Raw genomic sequence first — 23,647 nt, 5'->3', positions numbered from 1 at the left:
ACAAGCTTCTGGGTTTGACCTTTACTCCTGGTCTGAAATGGAACACGTACATCAAATCTGTTGCCAGGGACGCTGGGAAAATGGTGGGATCATTCTACCGCTCCAGAAGATATCTCACTATTGATGCAATTCTCTATCTGTATAAAAGCCAAGTATGTCCAAGGATGGAGTACTGCTGCCATATCTGGGCAGAAGCTGCTAAAAACAGCCTATCCTGCCTTGACAGAGTACAAAATAGACTTTGTGGTTTAGTGGGGGATGCCCTTTTCTCTTCCCTGCAACCTCTCTCCCACAGAAGAGACATTGCGAGCCTGTCTTTGTTTTATCGTTATTTCCATGGCAGGTGCTTGTCTGAGCTCCAATCCCTCATCCCCCCCTCGTCAATCTTTCACGAAAAACACCCGTCTGGCTGAAACTACTGTCAACAATTTTCCCCACTCTTTATCTGTACCTAAATCCAAACGTAGATTCCATGAACAAAGCTTCTTTCTTAGAACTGCACGCCAGTGGAACTCTCTGCCGCTTGCCTGTTTCCCACCTGACTACAACTTGGACGTCTTCAAGTCCAACATAAACAAACTCCTGACAAACCGCCCTCTTAAGTAAGACACTATCAAAATCTCCAATACTAATGATTACTACAATACTATCTCATTGATTACTGTACACGCAATAACCCTTATCCCTGAGTGGCCTTCGGGCCTTGATAAGTGGTGACCCCCATGTAAAAAAATAAAAAATAAAAATAAGTAGCAGCATTGTGAAAATAATGTTTAAGACAGAATTTTCCACATCGAGGCTAGGTGAGGTAGAAAATCCATTAGATGTTAGAGATTGGAATTAGCCCTATGTGTGGCAGGATACAACAGCCAAAGTGACACGTAGAGAAGAAGATAGAAAATTTGTTCTCTTTGAGAGATGAGCGGAAAAATTCCAGATATCTTTTTTCAAAACTCCACCCTCCCCCTCTTTTGAGAAAGAGGGGGAGGTACTGACATTGTAAAAGAATAAAGGCCTCCTGCTCCCCCCCAAACATGACACCATAATATTGTTAGTGTTTTTTTTTATTGTTATCCTACTACAAAAACAAAAGAAAAGTAGTTTGCTTGAAGCATTGTTTAGTGTGTATATTAATGGAATTAAAAGAAGGCAATAAAACGCAGACATGTTATAAAATCAGACAAAAAAAAATGAAGCATATTAAGATCTATTACGGTGGAATAAATTATGTAGACTCATCATTCATTGATATATATTTTAATATTTAACATTGTTATAATCACCTCTCTTTCTATTTTCCTGGGATCCCTTCATCCTTGCCTGGTTGTGGCTTTTTGTTGGTGGTCATTATTCAGCCACCCAGAGGAGACATTCACTGAAGATAAAATCCAACTGATCTCCTGATATTGTTTCTCTTACAAAACCGATCCTATTAGGAATCTTTCTTCAAATAAGGCACTTACTTTTTTAAACAAATGGGAATATTGGCCAATTGCAATATGGTAGCCTTCAAATCCAATGTAAATCAAATTCTACCCAATCTACATAATTACCGATAACTACTTTACATTCATTAACCCTTATCCTCGAGTGACCTTCGGACCTTGATAAGTGGCGACTACCTTGTAAAAAAAAAAATATCTTTTTGGTGATCTGACTGGTTGGAGATATTTTCAGCTCTTTGCATCCCCTCCCCCACTTTTACTCTGGCCAAACATCTCTAGCTGCAGCATCCGTTATTCACACACTGCACATGTTTACGTCCATGCGATTTTGATCACACAATCAGCATATTCGAATGATGTTCTTCAATTATGTGAATTTTAAATGTTTTAATCTCACTGTGATAAGATTATACATTTGCCTGCTTGACAACTGCCAGCTGCTATTTCTATGGTCTTCTTTGTCTTTTTTTCTGGCCATGTTGTTGTCTCTCACATTGGTGATTGCCAAGGCAGCATATACGAGTTCAAAAATCTATAAATATAAAAGCGAAAATGTATGTGTGTGTATGTATGTGTGTGTGCATGTATGTGTGTATGTATGTATGTATGTGTGTATGTTCGCTTTTTCTGTGTGTCTACAAAAGGCTTCTTTCAGAGAAGCGGTCGGTCGGTTCACAACTTTTAAAACTTTTTATATCACATAAAAATCGTAATATCTCACAGTTAACAACAAAGCTCGCCTGTCTATTTAATTTGCTCGATTTCGGGAAGATAAATATTCAATATTTGTCGCTCGCCGCATGTGGGTTAGGCTTTTTCCTATAACATCTTGGGGGCGAGGAAAAAAGCGTTCAGCAGTAAATGAAATCCCGCAGTCAAACTGACCTCATTAACTCATTAAAACGAGCACCTGCTAAATCCAACTAATTAAATAAATTCAAACGTGTTTCCGTAAGCATGTCGTGGTGGGGCAATGGTTAACATTGCATGTTTTTTTTTTTCACATCTTTTTTTTTACCCCCCCCCCAACACCCGGGTAACACCGGGTACCCCTCGCTAGTATAAAATAAAACACAAACGACAACATATTTTGTGTGTAGATGTGCAACACCATTGACTCTTTTAGCATTAATGTCCACATGAGTGAGTTGATGTCAACATGTCATGATCCACTCCAAACTGTAACTGGCCTTCGGTCGCGTCCTATAACTATCATCAATCGTCACACAATCAAGTCAGTATTATAAAATGTTGCAAAACTCATTGCCACTTCTAAATCAAAAATATATTCTAGAATATATTTTTGATTTCTACCTTGACCAACTCGCAACTGTCATAAACCCAAGACAGCCTGCAGACTGTCCATAACGGTTGTAAAACTTATTGCCGTTCCCACAACTAAAATATATTGATCAATCTTTTGTTCCCGTTACTACCACAACTTGATTAATACTCCTCCCTCACAAAAATTAAAAAAGTTAAAATAAAACAAAACACAAACTGCAATATGTTTGACAAATATCAGTTTTACTCTGGGTGTGTGTGTGACACTATCGACCTCTACACGCTAATGTCCACATCTATGTTCTGTTGAGGCCATATTAGTCAGTTCATCTTGACCTTCTAAAGTTCTCTCGATCCACCCCAGGCTCTCGATCCACCCCAGGCAATGATCTGCCTTCATGCCAAACTCACAACAGGTTTCACCCATCAAAAACCTAACAACTTGTCTATCGAAAACCTCATTGCCATTCCTCAAAATGTTCGCAAACTAACTTTACATTTATGTTTAATCTTTTGCTCACCACACCTTGATTAACAATCCTATTTTAGCGTTCTTTTGTGTTCCTTTATGAACGACTTCTTATACCTTTGTTCTGCTGATAAACTTATTTCTTTTTTTTACGTTTTCCTTCTCTTTTTGTTGCTTCCTAACATTTAGGGGGGAGGGATATATTTAGGGGAGAGATATCAGTAGTATCACATTGCTTTATAAACATTAAAAAAGAAAAATGCGGAGAAAAAATTTTTTTAAAATAGAAATATGATTTTTCAAACCTTTAATCCACTCTGTGGGTTCATCAGAAAATTCCTTCGCACGTCGTCAAACATGACCGTATTTTTGGCATTCCATTGATCAAACTTTCCCCAAATGACTCCCAGTGGTTTTACCTGTAGAAATAAATCATTGGTAATCATTTATCTCCTTTCCATGGCGGGGAAGATGTGATACAAGGTTAAGAAGAGGGAGACTTAAAAAGCCAGCATTCTAGAGGAATAGCACTCTAGCTTACAAAAAATACCTGGGCAATTCTATTAGCATTCCCCAATAAGGGCACTTCAGGCAATTAGCAACAAAGTCAGCCCTTCACAAAGGGTCAGAAGGCAGGTTGAACCTTCTAGAACTGTGCAGGACCGCACAACTCAACACTGCTAATGACTTTGAGGTCAAGAGAAATTCTGGCTTGTATTAATAGTTTTTGTTCAGAATTCCCTCTATATCAAAAAATGAAAACAAATCCATATGATGTATGTACCCATGAAAAAAATGAAATTATCATATTCCAAAAATCATGCAAATTGACTAAGTAGTTTTATTTATAAATAAGAAAAGCAAATTTTATGAGTATAGGAGAAATGACTGTCTTGCCTTCCATTTTGAAAAAATATCTCAGGAAACAAAGGAAGATAACTCAACAAAACTTCATACTTACCAGATTAATGTTGTAATGCCTATGAATTCTCAGTAATTGCTTAAAAATGATTTTCTTTATAAAAAAAACTACTTGATCAATTTACATGAGTTTTGGAAGATGATATTTTTGTTTCGTCACAGGTATGTACACATCATAGGGATTTTTCTTCCTTTTTTTTTTTTTTTTTTTTTATATATAAATTCCGGACAAGAACTTTGAAATCAACAAAATCAAATTTTCAGGGACATTTTGCTTTCAAATGTTGCATCTATTCAAAATATGCTAAAAATTTCAAAATTATTAAAATTCAAAACGAATAATTACTGTCGACCTTTCACGAGGAAATAACTATTGTTTATTTTTAATGTTAGAGTTTTGGATGCTGGTCCATACTTTCATATTAAAAAACAAAAAAAAATCTGTATGATGAAAACAAAATATCATATTTCAAAAAAATCATTTAAATTTACTTTTCATGCTTGCATTTTTCTATTGCAATCTATGATTTTTCCAGGCTTCCAGTAAATTCACTTGTTCTGTGTTTAATTTCAGTCTTATTTTTTGCCCCTATAAACATAACATACACATATGTAATAACAATGTACGGCACTCATTTGCTTTCATTCTCTGTTTCCCTTGTTATTTGTCTTTTTGCATGAGCGGTGAATTGGTAGCAACGCTAGTCGCTGAAGCAACGTGGTTGCTATGGAAACCAGTCATAAAGAACATCGCTCACCTTACATTTTTTTTTACAATTTTGAACACCAGTAAATTCATCATAACTTTTGTTTTACTGAACGAAAATTAAAATTTTTTTTTCATAATATAGCTGAGAAGGTGGTGATCTATAAACTGTAATAATTGTTTGAAATTTGGTCGAAAAATAAACGAGTGGTGAAGTTTTAAAGCAGTTCTAAATGACTAAAACTGCCACTTAACCATATATTCAAACACTACCATGTTTGAATGATAATTCAAGGTTGTTATTTTCCAAATTTTAAAGTAACCAATCAAGTATAATGAGATTAATATAAGAGTGCTCAATACCATTTTTTTAATTTGTTTCTACAGAAGCAGTAATGTGTTGCTACACAGTCATGAGCATGTTTCGGCCAGCTAGTTTTAGTAATTTCAGGCAATACAGCTTTATACAAAAGCAAAGTTTGCAACGAAAATATCAGGTCATCTACATCACTGGGAGTCAATATCAGAAGGTTTCTGTAAATGTTGTTTAAAAAAATAAGATTTGGTTGTATATAAACAAGACTAAAAGGGATGTGGGTTAGTGTCAGTGTTGAGATGTAAGACTAAAGTAGAAAGGATGGGGGGTTAAAAAGCCGAGATGGAGATAGTTTCACTATCTGGAAGGAAAACGTGTATGTATGCGTGCGCGATGTCTGTCTCAAATACAAGTGCATATAGAGTCAATTAGAAAGGGAGCGTGAATTTTAAAAACGTTTTTGAAATATCTATGAGAAAAAGGGTTCAGATTTAACCGGAATCATTCTGTTATAAAATGCTTCTTTTTTTTTTCTTTTTTTTTTTTTCGGAAAATTGAAAACAAAAGTTGTCAATTATTTTGTGTAGAAACATTTTGTTTGAAGGTGGTGGTGGTGGTGGTGGGGGTTTAAGATAGCAGTTTGTAAACCACGCACGTGTGAAACGTTACATTCTTTCATTTTAAAAAACTAAATTTGCCGGTGATAACATCTGTTTTCTCGTGGTCCCATTGATAACACGTTTGCTTAATAACGTAAGTTATGTGACTTTGCAACTAGCACGCAGCTTTTTATTTTTTTCATGACCGGGCACCACCCCACCCCACTCCAGCTAGTAGATATATAAAAATAAATGCTAGTAGATATATAAAAATAAATGCTAGTAGATATATAAAAATAAATGCTAGTAGATATATAAAAATAAATGTTAGTAGATATATAAAAATAAATGCTAGTAGATATATAAAAATAAATGCTAGTAGATATATAAAAATAAATGTTAGTAGATATATAAAAATAAATGCTAGTAGATATATAAAAATAAATGTTTTAACAATTACATAACGCATCATATCAGTTTGTCTACTAACCTCCACGACTCCATATTTTGGAGTATGTACACTTATCATTGCCATATAATCGAGCATGAACGTTATTTTGTAGTTCATGTGACTTGTTACGCCAAGTTCCTTCATTTTGATGTCGATCCATTTCATGGTCGTGGCAGCTAGAAAATAAAAACAGAAAAAAAAACACAATTTAGATGCTGACACATTCACAAACTGGAGAGCATGGACGATACTAGAAAATAAAAACAAACTATAATCCAATCAAAACTAAAAAAACTGCATGATAAAAAATATACTTTATAATTTAAACTAGCAAGCTGCCCGGCATTACCCGGTCATAAAATACACTTAAATATTAAATTTTAATTTATTCAGATTTTGTATTTATTATTATAGCACTAATACTATTTTGATTATTATATTGTACCCAATATATAGTAGTAATTTCAAAAAGTTTAAAAAGAAATATGACTTGGGTGCCATCAGCCAGAATCAAAACCAAAATATTTAGCTATCGGATAAATACTGTATTTAACCAAAGTCACTGGAAAAATGGTGGGATCCTTCTACTGCTCCAGTAGATATCTCATTCCTGATGTAATTATATATAAAAGCCAGGTTCGGCCAATGATGGAGTACTGTTGCCACATCTGGGCAGGAGCTGCTAGAAGCAGCTTATCCTTTCTTGACAGAGTTCAAAATAGACTTTATAGCTTAGTGGGGGATGCCTTTTTCTCTTCCCTGCAACCTCTTTCCCACAGAAAAGACGTAGCGAGCCTGTCCCTGCTTTATAATTATTTTCATGGCAGGTGCTCATCTGAACTTCAATCTATGGTTCCCCCCCTCGCCAGATTTTCATGAAAAACACTCGTCTAACCAGAACCACTGTCAACAATTTCCCACACTCTTTATCTGTGCCTACACCTAAACATAGATTCCATGAACAGGGCTTCTTTCTTAGAACTGCTCGCCTGTGGAACTATTCCGTTTGCCTACTTTCCAGCTGACTACAATCTGATTGTCTTCAAATCCAACGTGAACAAGTTCTTATCGAACCGTCCCCCTAAGTAATCCAAATTATAAAATTTCCACTAATGTTTACTACACTAAAATCACAATGACTAATGTATACCCATTAACCCTTATCCTCGAGTGGCCTCTAGGCCTTGATAAGTGATGTAAAAAAAAAAAAAAAAAAAAGAAACATTTATGTATTAGTTACAACATTATTGAATCCAATGATTCTTTACGGGAAAATCTAGATTTAAATGTTATATATAAAATAAAATAAGAATTACAGTTTAGTTTACCAAAATAATCCAAGATGGCAAAACTAAAGTATATTATAAATATTGAAGAGTTAATATTTATAAAGTTATCTCAACCAGATGTAAAAGCTCGATAAAACTAAATAGGAAATAGAGCTTATAATAAGTAAGATCTATGACTTACTTGTAATTTCATTAAATACTTCTGCAAGCAAAATTCGAGCCTGCATTTTGCTAAATCCTAACCTATGATGAGAAGGAAAGTATTTCTTCTAAACTCCACAGATTAAGGACTATCCACTTATTTTGTGCTTCCTTTTTAAAATTAAATATGTTTTTAACTCTTTTTCCAAGTGTTTTTTAATATGTTTTATTAACTACTCGTTCTTTTTATATATATATATATATATATATATATATATATATATATATATATATAAATAAATTGAACCTAGGGATAGATATGGTCACGAAAGAGAAAGAAGAGGTTCACAAGAAAAGAGAAAATGAAAAGAATATAAAATAAAGGGAAAGAGAAAGGAGTTCATAAAAGAAGAAAAAGAATAAGATAATGGGAAAGAGAAAGAAGACGTTCAGAGGAAAAAAAAAAGAAGTAGTCTTCAAATGACGGAGGAGGGGAAGAGGCCAGTTTTATAAAAACGATTGGCTTTTTAGCATTAGGGTCTTTTGCTGGCTGGTATTGGGATGTGCACATCGCCCTTGCCCCGCCTGGAGGGGGGAGGGAGGCAGAAACCCTCATAAGAACTAAGTTGAAAAGCTCTTGTCCTTAGCTGGAGAATCAACTAGATGAACTTAAATTATACAATCTGCATCACGAAGCTCGGATCAAAGAACTCGACTTTAAACAAGTGTAAAATGATTTATAAATAATTATTTTGTTGATTTTTACGAAAGTGAACCAGAGTTTTTTCTTGTTTCTCGATTGCCGGCCTGAATGAAGATGCAGTTTATTTCAGGTATGCCCTGACGCCAGATGATGAAAGAGATAGACTGGATCCAGCACGAAGCTAGAGTGACGGCCGAAATGGACAATGTTGCTACACAGACTTAGGGTCAGGCACATTTGTGTGCCCTGAGCAGCAGAGAAATATTTTCCAGTTACAGTGAGAGTCTGGTTACCCTTGAGGGGTCCATCACTAGACAAGTAAGAATGTAACACTGCTGGGTTCCATCTATGGTCCTGCGAGCTGGGAGCGATGAACACAGCCAAGAGTACATCACAAGTATGCTCCCATGAACCAGGTTAGTGACGGATGCGGCCCAGCTCCGGACAAGAGAGGGCATCAGGTTAGGGTTATAAAGTTAATTTGAATGAAATTTTCACTCAATCTTTGAACAGATATTATCTAACAATAAAACAGAAATGAATATATACTTATTTTGAATAAAACGGAAATGTTGATATACTTAGTTGACAAATATTTATTATGCAAAAGTATTTAACACACTGTCAAATTTCATTCTTAAGCAGTCATTTAATCTTGCTACAATATTTCAACCAATCAGAAATTTCATTCTTAAGCAGTCATTTAATCTTGCTACAATATTTCAACCAATCAGAAATTTCATTCTTAAGCAGTCATTTAATCTTGCTACAATATTTCAACCAATCAGAAATTTCATTCTTAAGCAGTCATTTAATCTTGCTACAATATTTCAACCAATCAGAAATTTCATTCTTAAGCAGTCATTTAATCTTGCTACAATATTTCAACCAATCAGAAATTTCATTCTTAAGCAGTCATTTAATCTTGCTACAATATTTCAACCAATCAGAAATTTCATTCTTAAGCAGTCATTTAATCTTGCTACAATATTTCAACCAATCAGAAATTTCATTCTTAAGCAGTCATTTAATCTTGCTACAATATTTCAACCAATCAGAAATTTCATTCTTAAGCAATCATTTAATCTTGCTACTATATTTCAACCAATCAGAAGGCACTTCAAGATTCCAGCCCCTTACAGATCAGTTGATAACCACTCTCAGACACTTTGCAGGTTGCCTCTTTTATTACTGTTTTGAAATGGTTAAAACAAAGGAATCGACTAATGATATGCACCAGAAAATCATAGCAAGGCATAAAGGTAAAAAAGAATACAAGAAAATTGCTTCCGAACTAAATTTGGTAGTGAGTACAGTTAATATACATATATATATATATATATATATATATATATATACTAATCGGGTGTTAATATATATACACTTGTGCCCGATATTATTCATACCCCTCGGATCTTTGAGATTTCTATAAGAATATTGCTCAAACCAGAAGGTAGACAATATTAAAGGGATTTCAAACAATAAATCAAGCATAAGCATTTAATTTAAACTCAACAAATAAATAAATTATGCAAGTTTGAAACATTATACAAAGAAAAACAATAATGGCACTAGTTCAAAATTATTCATACCTCTCTTACTAATAGTCAATAGCATGCCCTTTATTCTTAATAACTGCCTGTAACCGTTTGGGATATTTATCAACAAGGTTTTTACAAGTATCAACACTGATTTTTGACCATTCTTCAATGCAGTAGTTCTCCAAATCCCTCAAATTTCTAGGTTTCCGCTTTTTAACCTCAGTTTTCAATATGTGCCAGAGGTTTTCGATAGGGTTCAGGTCGGGACTCTGGCTAGGCCATTCCAAAACATTAATTTGATTATCCTCAAACCATTTCTTGACTATTTTGGCAGTATGTTTTGGATCATTATCCTGTTGAAGGACCCAGTTTGGTCCTAAATGGAGCTTCTCCGCATCCTGTCTAATGTTTTTCTGGAGTATCTCCAAATATTGCTCCTTCTTCATGGTTCCATCTATCTTGACCAAACTACCTGGACCACTAGCCGAAAAGGAGCCCCAAAACATTAGGCTACCACCACCATGTTTCACCGTGGGTATGGTGTTCTTTGGGTTGTAAGCTTCTCCTTTCTTCCTTCAAACGTAAGAAGCATCCATATGGCCAAACAATTCAATTTTTGTTTCGTCAGTCCACAAAATACTTGAGAAAACGGACTCTGGAGAATTCACATGGGTCCTAGCAAACTTTAGACGTGCTGCAAGGTGTTTTCCGGTGTGCAATGGAGTCCTTCTTGGTCTTCTTCCTTTCAGACCATTTTCATGCAGAGTCCTTTGCAATGTTTGCCTTGATATTTTTATGCCAGAAGACTCCAGATTTTCTAAAATGTCCTTATTAGTGGTGGTTGGATTTGCATTAACACTTCTTACAATATTCCTGGTGGCTCTAGCAGACAGTTTCCTTTTCCTTCCTCTACCAATCAAGTTGTTTGTTGTGTGGTGGCTCTGGAATTTTTTGATGATGCTCTGTACTGTTGCTGTAGGGACCTCAAATTTCTTGGAAATTGACTTGTAACCTAAACCATCCTTATGTGAATTCACAATTTTAGTCCTAAGATCATTACTAAGCTCTTTTTTCTTCCTCATTCTAATAATTTTTATTCTTTTATTGGTTTTCAGTTGATATCATTTTAATTTCTGAAAAATGCAAAAAAACGAAATGAAATTAATCAAAGGTTGTATAAAAGCATTCAAAATAAGAATCAAACAGAAAACAAACAGTCAGAAACTCGATTAATACTGAAAAAATAAGGGGGTATGATTATTTTTGAACATTGCAGATTTTATAAATAGCTGTATATTTCTTTTATTACAAGTATCCCGAGATTTTAAAATGACGAAAATGATCAGAAGAGGTTTATTAAGAATATGTATCAATATGGACGTAAACAATAAATTCTTACAAAAGTTACACCTAATAAACTCAATTTTCAAGGGGGGTATGAATAATATCGGGCACAAGTGTATATATATACTAATCGTATACATAAACGGGTGGTAATATATATATATATATATATATATATATATATATACTAATCGTATATATAAACGGGTGTTAATATATATATATATATATACTAATCGTATACATAAACGGGTGGTAATATATATATCTATATATATATATATATATATATATATACTAATCGTATATATAAACGGGTGTTAATATATATATATATATATATACTAATCGTATATATAAACGGGTGTTAATATATATATACTAATCGTATATATATAAACGGGTGTTAATATATATATATACTAATCGTATATATAAATGGGTGTTAATATATATATATATATATATATATATATATATATACACTAATCGGTATAATATATATAAACGGGTGTTAATATATATATATATATATACTAATCGGTATAATATATATAAACAGGTGTTAATATATATATATATATACTAATCGGTATAATATATATAAACGGATCTTAATATATATACATATATATATATATATATATACACACTAATCGCTATAATATATATAAACGGGTGTTAATATATATATATATATACTAATCAGTATAATATATATAAACGGGTGTTAATACTAAAAATCTTCTAAGAACTGATCGGCTGCTTAAATTAAATGATGTTACTTCTCGTTAAATTGCTCATAACTCGTTCAGAAATTCAGAAGTATTTGCAGAAAGCAAGTATCGAAGTAAGCAAGGCCACAATCAAGAGATCATTGAATCATATAGGTTTGTCTTCAAGATCACCGATAAAAACTCCATTGCATAGTCCTAGACATGTGAAAGATCGTTTGAAATTTGTAAATAAATCAATGTGAATCGGATGACTTCGGCAACAAATTTATTTGGTTAAATGAAACAAAAATTGAGCACACATGTATGGAAGAAAAAACGATACAGGACTTAAATCATCGAATACTAGTGCCATTGTAATATTTGGAGGTGGAAGTGTGATAATTTAGAGCTGCTTTTCGGCAAATGGAGTTGGAGGAATGGAAATTATAGAAGGGAAAATAAATGAAGCAAAATACAAAGATTTTGTCAATATGTCTGTTCACGATTGCCACAGATTTAGAATTGGGCCATGACTTTATCTTCCAGCAAGACAACGATCCCAAACACAAGGCTAATATAACTATCAAATGGTTTAAGGATAATGGGATTACTGTTCTACAGTGGTCTAGCCAGTCTCTCGACCTAAATCCCATCGAAAATCTGTGGAAAACTTTGAAGTTAAAGGTGCATGCAAGAGATCCCAAAAATATCAAGAAATTGACGAAAGTTTGCGAAGAAGAATGGATGAAACAACTAGCAACTGACTGCGTAAAAAGTAGTAGATGATAGTTACGGAAAGCGTTTGGAGGTTGTAAGGTAAGAGAGAGGATATACAACTAAACATTAGTAAATGTGTTAAATAATTTTGCATAATTTGGTAATTTAATTTTTTGTTAATAAATATTTGCTTACTAAGTATATCTTCATTTGTTTTATTTTTAAATTGATATTTGTTTAAAGATTGAGTGTACATTTCATTCAAATTAACTTGATATTTTTTGAGAAATACTAAAACAAAATCAATGTACCAAATACTTTTGCTACTCACTGTGTGTGTGTGTGTATATATATATATATATATGCATGCATACATATACAGGATTCAAGCAAGCAAGTACGCCGTCCACAGAGTTTTATAATTAAAATACTTAAAAAACTTGAAACAATATTTAGATGTTAAAAACATAACAAAATATTTCGATGCACACTAAAGTCTAAGGTGTTTATTCATCCAATTTGCTCACAAGTCAATTTTGCTAAGGAGGCACATTTTAAGCACTTGTGATTTCCCATTCAGGCATTTGGTGATTGGCAGAGAGACATTTTGTAAAATATGTAACTTTTGTGAACAATAAGTTGTACTTATTAGATTCCTGGTGTTTAATAATTTTTCATTTCGAAGAGAATTTCACAAAACTTTCTTGTAATAATACTGAATAATAATGACTGATAATGACTTGTAATAATAAAAAAAAAAATACTCGAGCTTAAACCTAAAGACAGTGAGTCAAGTATGATAACCATTAAGCTAGCTTGACACAATCTTTAAAAGTGTTTTCAAAACTTGTGAAACAGTTGGCCAACTCCCAAGTACCAATTTTTCAATTTTGGCCCCTTAGCTGCCCTTTTTTCTGGATAAAAACCAATTAAATTTTCCACATGTCTGAATACCCCATATATCAAATTTCAAGTCTGTAAATCAAAATTTCGCTGAGTATATAGGTTGAGAAGTGCCTCACATGTACACATACATCATTCACACTATATATATATATATATATATATATATATTAGTTATATTCATTTTTATATCCATGTTTTGATGTGTATATGTATCTGTATACATATCTATATCTTCATTTCTAGATCACATAATCTATTATATAAATCTAACCTGTCTGTTTAAAAGTATGTATGTATGTATGTATGTCTGCCTAAAACTTTCGACAGAGGCGATGAATTTTCACGAGATCGTTTTGAAGCTCAACCCCTTGGACAACACATATTGAAAAATTGGCTAAAAACATTAGTTCCTTCACCCTCAACTGGGAACTTTTCTACAAGGAGAGGTCACTTTTTTCGCCGATATTTTCGAAAGTCATCCCTTCTTTTCGATTGACTAGCCTCAATTTAAACCTTCGCCACTTCCGGTTCAACAATGGACGCAACAGCAAAGACGTCACTTTTTTTTTTTTTTCACATTCTTTTCCTCTTTCGCGGTACGGGTTTGAACCTGCCTGCCTACTACCACTTTTTTTTTTTTTTTTTTTTACACTTCCAAACCCACGGGGCAAAATTGGGCACCCAGACTAGTTATTTATATAAATTTGACTTCTTTTGATATATATTATAGTTTTGGTGGTGATGTGGTATTGTATGCTGTGGTGGTAAAGGTGTGGTGGTGGTTGGTTGTTTTTGTTTTACGGCATATCAACCCTTTTCGGGTTATTTAATGCCGAATCCAAAGATTTTGAAGAAAAATCTTTTAATAGAAAATATTTGTTGTTTTCAAATCAGTTTCTATTTAACCCATAGTTGGGACCCTAACAGGTACTACCACTCCGGGTCAGAGTGGACCTGGGAGCAATGGTAATTAAAGGGTGGCTCCACACTCCCCAAAGCCCACAAGCTGGGGCCTCACCACTGGATATAGTTTAAGGTCATATCCAGGACCGTGGTGGTGGTGGTGGTATAGTATATGTTAATTTGTCATACAACATTTTTTAGTCAGTTTTTTTAAATTTCATGAATCAGAGTAAAAATTTCAAAAGTCAAAGTCAAGCATTTCATATTTTACACTCAATTTTTCTAGAAAGACATTTTGACATTTTATGAGCATTCCGGTTTACAAAAAAAAAAAAAAAAGGAAAAAAGGAAGAAAAAAAATGCTTACACCAAATGACGATGTCATAGTCTTCATATGCAGCCGTGAGAAATTCATGAAGGAATGGTCGTTTCAGTTCTTCGGCACGTTCGGCCACAGATTTATGGTCTAAATAAAAAAAATAGAAATTTAAATAAATAAAAATCTTTATGATGTACATTACTGTGATGAAACTAAAAATATCATATTCCAAAAATCACAAATTGATCAAGTAGTTTTATTTTTATAAAGAAAATTATTTTTAATTAATGGGAAATCATAGACATTACAATAAATATATAGTAAGTATGAATTATTGTTGAGTTATCTCCTGTTGGTTCTTTAGATTTTTGTCAAAATGACAAGCAAGACAGTTACTTATCAGATACACAAAAATTTGATTTTCTTATAAAGTTGAGTTTTTTCTCACTCTAACATTGATATTAAAAGCCTACTTTTTCTATTTGAAAATCATTAAAACAAACTTAATATACTCAGTCATGGATATGCGGACGACTACATGAAGGCTAACTAATTTGCATATCCATTTAAAAAACGAATGTTCATTAATTATTCAAACAAAAAGAAAATTAAAAAAAACATTTTTTTTAAAAAAAGTAAAAGGAAAGATTTTTTAAAAAAAGTAAAAGGAAAGATTTTTTAAAAAAAGTAAAAGGAAAGATTTTTTAAAAAAGTAAAAGAAAAATTTTTTAAAAAGTAAAAGAAAAATTTTTTAAAAAGTAAAAGAAAAATTTTTTAAGAAAGTAAAAGAAAAAAGAAAAATTTTTTTAAAAAGTAAAAGAAAAAAGAAAATTTTTTAAAAAAGTAAAAGAAAAATTTTTTAAAAAAGTAAAAGAAAAATTTTTTAAAAAAGTAAAAGAAAAAATTTTTAAAAAGTAAAAGAAAAAAAATTTTTTAAATAAAAGAAAAAATTGAAAAAAAAAAAAAAAAAAAAAAAAAGGAAAAAAAAACTAAACAAAATTAAGAAAGTTTGCATATAAACAGGCTGGGATGTTCTATTGTGCCGAGATGGGTTTTGATTGGTTGCTAATTTATGAGCAGGAATTCTAATGCATAAATATTGCTTCATTCAAGAAAGTGTGAATTTGTCAACTGGATTAGATCGGAAGTTACATTGGTTAAAATGTTGTGAAAATATAACTCAAAATGAGAATAATAATTCAAAGAATTCAAATATGGAGTTGATTTAATTCAACATATTTTTAGTTCCATTTAAATACTTAATCATTTTTCACCATTTTGACTGTCCAAATTTAATTTTATAAAAAAAAACAAAACGATTTGCTACAAAATTTGTTCAGTGCTATTGTCTTTCTATATCGTAAAAATAATAAAACACAATTTTATGTAGAATAAAAAGTGTGTGTGCTGTTAGGCATGAACTCCTTATTCCCTTTTGTGGTCCATGTTAGTTGTTCTTAGTTCTTTGTCTAACATGGTAGGATTTGATGCAAGCAATATACCCCCCCCCCCATAATGTACTTTTCCAATGATGACATTAAAATTAAATATCGATGAATTTTTTTGGATTTGCTTAATTCTGTTGGTATTGCTCTCCTCTCACCTCCAATTTCTTCTAGAAGTAGGAGGGACCAAATGATGGTTGCCAACATCCATAAGTGGAAGTTGTGCTATGAAACTGACTGGATTCGAACTTGATGTACCTGCAGGTCATCGAACACATACTGATGAGACAATTCATGAGCGGACATGTAGACATTCTAGTGAATGTGAAGGTATCAACTGGATACCAGTTGATACCTTCACATTCACGCAGCGTCATATTTATTCTACAGTTATCAGCATATCTAAAACACTTGTGTGGTGCTGTGCAAGCCACCTCAGATGTTATACTCATCCAACGGACAAATAACATAAAGGGAGATAACTCACCAAAGAGAGTATAGTCAATGTCAAGAACAAGTAATTTCTTTCCGGGTCGTGCTGGATTCAGGATCTCAATTTTGTAGTCCTTAACTCTCCGTTCAATCTTCGCTAAGTGCTCCTCCCTATTAAGAAATGCAAAATGATAAACAAATGAAAAAAACAAAAAACAGCATAAAAAATTTTCTGATTAATAGAACCAGATTCAAAGACATGGCCCTGGGGATATGCTCTGAAATAGTGACATCTTACATCTTTCTTGGGAAGAATAGGAGTATATATACATATATAAAAAAAAAGCCAGAAGAAATACATTTATATATATATAAAAGAAGTAAACAGAAATTACAAAGTTTGCAGATAAGCAGACTGGGATGTTCTATTGTGCTAAGATGGGAATCTCATTCTTTAAGTTTTAATTGGTTGCTAGTCCAGGAATACAGACGGCTAACGGTTAGGTGTATGGTCGGTGCTCAGGATCTCCTCGGTAATAAGAGAAAGAAGAACACGATATGCTGGACATTGCTACAGAAGAAAAGATGATGTCATCAGTGATGTGACACAGTGGGATCCTAAACACGGAACCGCTAAAGTAGGAAGACCTGTCAAGACATACACAAAATTGACGGATGATACTTGCTTACAACTCGAAGATCTTCCTAAGGCCATGAATAATACAGAATTGTGGAGAGAAAGAGTCAATTTATTCCGGGCAACTAATCCAATATAATAATGAGTCCAGGAATGGATATTCTAATGTATATAAATATTGCTTTGTGCAAGCAAGCACGTCTGCCAAGTGCTTCTGTTGCATAGCAGTGTGTGTGTGTGTATATATATGTATATATATATACGCACACACATACATACATGTTCCAAATAATAATCTGTTATATAGCCGTCTATATAACAAGTGTACATATTGTGTTCATATAGTGCTATCTCTGTGAATGTAGGTATCGATATCTGGGCCGTATCGTGTGCATACACAAGTACATGTAAATGTTCATGTGTGGCACTTATGTAAGGGAACTAACTTTCTTGGACTACAAGATTTGTCTTTCTTTGTTGAAAATTTGGCCCACAAAAAATTAACACAACTTAGATTGTACTTTTTATTAAAAAAAGAAAACATCATAGTTTCTTTAACGTTATGAAACAGAAAGAACATGTGACAAGAGTTGCAGAGAAATTGGAAGAAAATTATTAAAAGAAAACTGTGACAACTATTTTTTAATGTAACAAAGTTATAACATTAATAACAAAAAAAAAGACATTAACATTTTTATTTTTATTTTATAAACTTTGCTAGATAAAAAAAAAAATGCTGTTAGTTTTCTTTAATCATATTTCCAAATCGTCTGCAACTATTATCGTTACAATGTTAACATTTTAATAAAAAGTGCAATTCCTCTGAGTTGCACTGGTTTTAGCATTTCAAATTCTCTTCTGAAAAAATTAAAAATAAATCTTAGCCAACAAGTCAATGAGAGTTATTTCCCTTGCATCAGTGCCATACACCATTTGAGCACCAATGTATATCTGAATGTGTATGTATATTTGTAAGGGTGTGTACTATGTATGTGTATGTATATTTGTAAGGGTGTGTACTATGTATGTGTATGTATATTTGTGAGGATGTGTACTATGTATGTGTTTAATCTAATATATAAAGGGCACTTTACCTGTCTGTCTATCTGTCTGTCTGTCTCCATATTTTCAAACTATCTCTTCCGAAACTAAAAGTCGCAGAGCAGCACTAAGGGCCTCAAATGATTGAATTTTTTTCATCGACCGTTCTTTTATGGGTTTTTAGTGGTTAAAATAGTTTTAAAGGGTCAAAAAGGAGTCAAAATTGAAAAAAACATTATACATTCATTTTAGTTTATTTTTAATCAGTTCATATGCGTGTCACTTTGTTACAGTGGTAACGTCACCAGCTTTGAATGCTACAGTTTTGATTTCAGTTTCAATTCTAGCTGATGGCACCTAAATACTTTTTTTTTTAATTTTAAATCATGACTATATAATAATATATACAAAATTTGGACAAGTTCAAATATCACATTCATGCATATTTTACGACCGGGCAAAGTTTTGTACCGACCCCCCCTTAACATCACCTTGTCGCAGATGCAAGAAAAGATGAAGAAAAGGAATTTCAACCGAAAAATCTGTGAAAATCAGAATAAGTGAGAAGGGAATGACACAAAGTTTATTGATTGTTATAAGATTTGTCTAAAGTTGCTTTTGCAACAGCGAATGAAAGAATTTTACGATAATGTCACGCATCACCGCGACATATTTTTATTTCTAAATTTTTAAAAATAAGTATTCATTATTTGGATTAATCGAAAGTGAAAAGAAATTATTGGAATTACGTATTTTTATTTTTATTTTTTTTTGGAATCCTTTGAAATGAGATAATTTTTTTTGGCAATCCTTTGAAATGAGATAATTCATAATTTGTGCTTTTTTTTTACAAAGGTGGAAAGTAAATGGAAAAAAAACCTGCGACCTAACCATTTCAGCCATGAGAGGAGAGGAATTGATAAGTGTTTTAAGTTGACGTTTATAAAGCGAAATTAACAGGTGCGAGAATGTTAAGTCATGTGACGTTTGCGCTGGAAGCCAGTTTCTGTTTTCCCCGCCACGCAGTGATTGAAAAATATCTCGAAAATAGCTTGTAAAAGTCGGGTAAATTAAAGATAGCCGCAACCCCCGTTCCTAAGTCGTAGATATTATGACTTAGCATATAAAAAGTTTTAAGAAGGAGCGAGCCGACCGAGAATCACGGCGAAAAAAGCCTTTTGCAGACATACACAAAAAGCGAACATACATGCATACACACATTTTCGCTTTTATATGTATATAGATGAACATTTGTGATACTCCTCTATGCAACATGTCTATATGTCGATTTGATATATGAAACACTCCTTCCTTCAATACATGGCCACCATATTGATCATGCTGCGTTATAAAGGGGAAAAGGACAACGAGGATGAAATGGTGATGATGATGAGACGATAGAATTTGCATTTGAATCAACATTTATTATGGAGATGGTTTATCAAAGACAAACGTAACAAGTAAATAATACATAAAGAAAGTGACAGTCATAGATTTTTTTTTTTTTACAAAGGAGTCACCACTTATCAAGGCTCAGAAGCCACTCGAGGATAAGGGTTAGTAAGTGGTCAACACACACAGTGGTCAATGGGACAGTGACGTAGTAATTGTTAGTAGTGAAAAATTGGTAAATTGGATTACTTAAGGGGAACGGCTCTCCAAGAACTTGTTTACATTGGACTTGAAGACGATCATATTATAGTCAGCCGGAAAGCAGGCAAACGGAAGAGAGTTCCACAGGTGTGCAGTTCTAAGAAAGAAGCTTTGTTCATGGAATCTACGTTTAGGTTTAGGCACAAATAAAGAGTGAGGGAAATTATTGATAGTAGTTTCAGCTGAAAGTCTGTAAATACAATGGAAATAATAAGTTGTCAGGCAAAACATTTTAGAGAGAGTGCAGCATTGGCTATCTGAAGTAAATATGACATTTGGATTATTTGGGAACTATTCTAATAAACTCTGCAATTAATAGGGCCATGCTAATATGACAAGCTGCCTGGAAGTCCCACCTAAACTGCAACCAAAGGCAAGATCTGATAACATGTAATAATGTACAACCAGAGTCCATCCCACTCAAGCTCACAGCTAAGAAAGAAGGGAAGCCTTGCTTTTGAATCTTGTGCATCCATAGCACAAGTATATTGTTGTACTTCGAAATTGAAGAGTTCATTCTTTTGTTGTTAGTATAATTCAAGGGAGATAATTTGAATATGCTTCAAAGAACTCTAAATATACAAAGCCAACATTTTTGAATTTTGACTAAGAATACAACTTACCGATTCTCAATTGCAATTTCTTCATCTTCAATGTCAAGGTCATTAATTGTATTGGGAAGATTCTTTGGCGGCGCTTGAACTTCGGCCTGAAATTGGAAGAAAGTTAATCATCTGATGAAAGTGTTTTTGTTTTTGTTGTTTCACCAATTGATAATAGTATTTAAATACGCTTCAGAATTTTTTGAATGCGGATTGATATCTTTTTTATGAATATTATTCTATTAATCCCATCTTGGTTGGTATCTCCACATTTTGGCTAATTTGACCTTTAACGTTCTTACGTCAAACAAAGGAATGGAAGTTGAAACTAAACTCTTTATAAAAACTTTTTGGCAAATGTTCAGATTAGTGTCTGGGACAGATTTTGATAGAAAAAATTGTGTGTGTGTATATATACATATATATATATATATATATATATATATATATTAGTGATTGGACAATTCCAAAATTTTTCCCGATTCCGATACAATTACCGATTCCTTTCAAAACTTCCGATTCCTGATTCCAATTCTTTTAAAATTTATACATATTTAATTAAAGATTTGTTTTGTTTCTTTCGTAAATGGTCAAATTATTACATAAACCCTTGGGTAATGTCCGCGTATATTTATTCTCAAATGTTTGCTCTGTAATTGATTAAAAAATTATAAGACAACAAAACATTTATTTTGATTTTAAAACAAAGCTATATTGTATCAGTTCGTATTTACTGTATAACATGCGACTTACATAAATAGTTAAATAGTTGAAAATATTCGAAGATTTCTTGGGAAAATAAAAATAAAAAAAGCGTTCCGCAGTAAATGAAATACTATCCCGTAGTCAAACTTGACGTCATTAAGTCATTAAAACGTGCACCTGCCAAATCTAAGTAATTAAATAAATTCAAACGTGTTTCCGTTAGAATCTCGCGGTGGGCCAATGATTAACGGCACCCACTTTTTTTCACACTTCAATTTCCAACTTCGCCTTAAGGGTTCGGGTTCGATCCTCATACTCACCTACTAAAACTTTTTTATTTTTATCCCCCCCCCCTCCGAGTTTTGCTTTACCCAAAACCACACACACCTCCAAACACCCGGGCAACGCCGGGTACCCCCCCCCCCGCTAGTCTATAATATAAATATCACCTTTTTGTTTAAATGTATGTATGTTTGTATGTCTCACAAAATCTTTCGACAGAGACAATGGATTTTCACGAGATCGGTATCGTTTTGAAGCTCAATTCTTCGGACGACAAATATCGAAAAATTGCCTAAAAACATTAATTCCTTCCCCCTCAACTGGACACTTTTCTACAAAGAGGGGTCACTTTTTTCGCAGATATTTTTAGAAGTCATCCCCTCTTTTCGATTGACTAGCCTTAATTTAAAGCTTCATCATTACCAGTTTTGCAATGGACACAACGGTAAAGATATCACGTTTTTTTTCTCACATTCTTTTCCTCCTTCATGGTATGGGTTCAAGCCTACCTGCCTACTACCACTTTTTTTTTCTTTTTTTTTTTTGCTCCACACACACCTCCAAACACATGGGCAACGCCGGGCAGCCAGGCTAGTCCTTTATATAAATTAAATCATTTCGCTTTTGCACGTTTAGTCTAAATATTATTGCATCTTACAACGGCTGAAGTTTAGTCATATGCAGCTCTGGTATTTCTACATTTCCAAGTATACGGTTCACATATATTTCAGGAGTGTGAAACTGGTTGAAGCAACAAGTTCGAATGCATACACTTAGCGATTTACTTCCGACACACCAGATGTCGCTACCCAGCAACTTCTATTATTGCACTTAATGAAATAAATGTTTTTTATATTTTACTAGGGGGACGGGGGTTGGAGGTGTGTGTGTAAAAAAAAAACGTTAGAAGAAAAAAAAAGTTTTAGTAGAAAGGTAGGATTGAAACCCAGAGCCTTGACGTGAAGGTGGAAACGAAAGGGGAAAAAGCCAGTCACCTAACCATCTCAGCCACGAGGGAGAGGAACTGATAAGGGCGTTATATGAATGTTTATGAAGCGAAATAAACAGGTGCGAGGAAGTGGCGTGGTGTCTGACCTAATTTTGCTTTGCAAGCCAGATCATTCGCTTTCACTTTTCGAAGACGCTGCGAGCTGATAAAGTTCGGGCTAATTAAATAGACACGCGGCCCCCGTTGTTAAGTCATAGTTATTATGATTTAGACACGATATAAACAGTTTTAAGTATGAGTGAACCTACCCAAAAGGCCGAGGAAAAAAACCTTTTGCAGACATACACCAAGACGTGCACACACACACACACACAAACAAACATTTTCGCTTTTATATATATATAGACTGGGGGGGGGAGGGTACCCGGCATTGCCCGGGTGTTTGAAGGTGTGTGTGTGTAAAAAAAAAAAACGTTAAAACAAAAAAGGTAGGATTGAACCCCGAAGCCTTGATGCAGAGGTGGAAACGAAAGGGAAAAAAAAGCCAACCACCTAACCATCTCGGCCACGAGTGAGAGAAATTGATAAGCATGTTAAGTTAAGGGTTATAAAGAGAGTCAAAGAGGTTTGATTGACAGGTGACCGCTTAATGAGGTCATCACGGGTGTGTTACGATGACGTGGCAGTATTTTATTTACTGCGAGGCAGCTTTTTGGGGTTTGTTTACTTTGTTTCAATGCGGGGCAGTTTTGGCTTCCCCAAGAAGATGATGGTGGTGGTGGGGAGTTAAAGGGGAGTGTCCAAATTGAATAACAATTGTCTGATATAAGGAGAAACTCTGCATTGATCAAAGTTGATTGCGCCAGGAACCATGTGTTAAGCTTAATTTCGCTTTCAAGCCCAATCCACACGCGGCGATCGAAAAATTTTGAATATTTAGCTTTTCAAACTCGGGCAAATTAAATAGACAGCGACCCCCGTTGTTAACTCATAGATATTATGATTTAGACGTGATATAAAAAGTTTTAAGAAGGAGTGAGCCGACCGATCGCTCCTCGGAAAAAAGCCTTTCTCGGACATACACGAAAACACACAAACATTTTTGCTTTTATATATATATAGATATCAGTC

General features: G+C 33.6%; 1 protein-coding gene across 1 annotated transcript in view; it reads right to left on the bottom strand.

Moving 5' to 3' along the window:
- Positions 1-23,647, bottom strand: part of LOC145242706 (ubiquitin-like domain-containing CTD phosphatase 1) — a 50,275-nt gene that overhangs the window by 7,015 nt on the left and 19,613 nt on the right. Inside the window, exons 3-7 of the mRNA XM_080105837.1 lie at positions 20,602-20,687; positions 16,703-16,818; positions 14,819-14,917; positions 6,231-6,367; positions 3,504-3,617 (exon numbers count right to left, since the gene is read on the bottom strand). Of these exons, the coding sequence (XP_079961963.1) occupies positions 3,504-3,617; positions 6,231-6,367; positions 14,819-14,917; positions 16,703-16,818; positions 20,602-20,687 (552 nt within the window). The remainder of the gene's footprint in view (positions 1-3,503; positions 3,618-6,230; positions 6,368-14,818; positions 14,918-16,702; positions 16,819-20,601; positions 20,688-23,647) is intronic.

The sequence above is a fragment of the Euprymna scolopes genome, chromosome 21 (assembly GCF_053919585.1).
Source record: "Euprymna scolopes isolate OS-2025 chromosome 21, ASM5391958v1, whole genome shotgun sequence".
Classification (NCBI taxonomy): domain Eukaryota; kingdom Metazoa; phylum Mollusca; class Cephalopoda; order Sepiida; family Sepiolidae; genus Euprymna; species Euprymna scolopes.
Note: the sequence above shows the minus strand (reverse complement) of the source record. Positions and strands in the feature narration are given on the sequence as shown.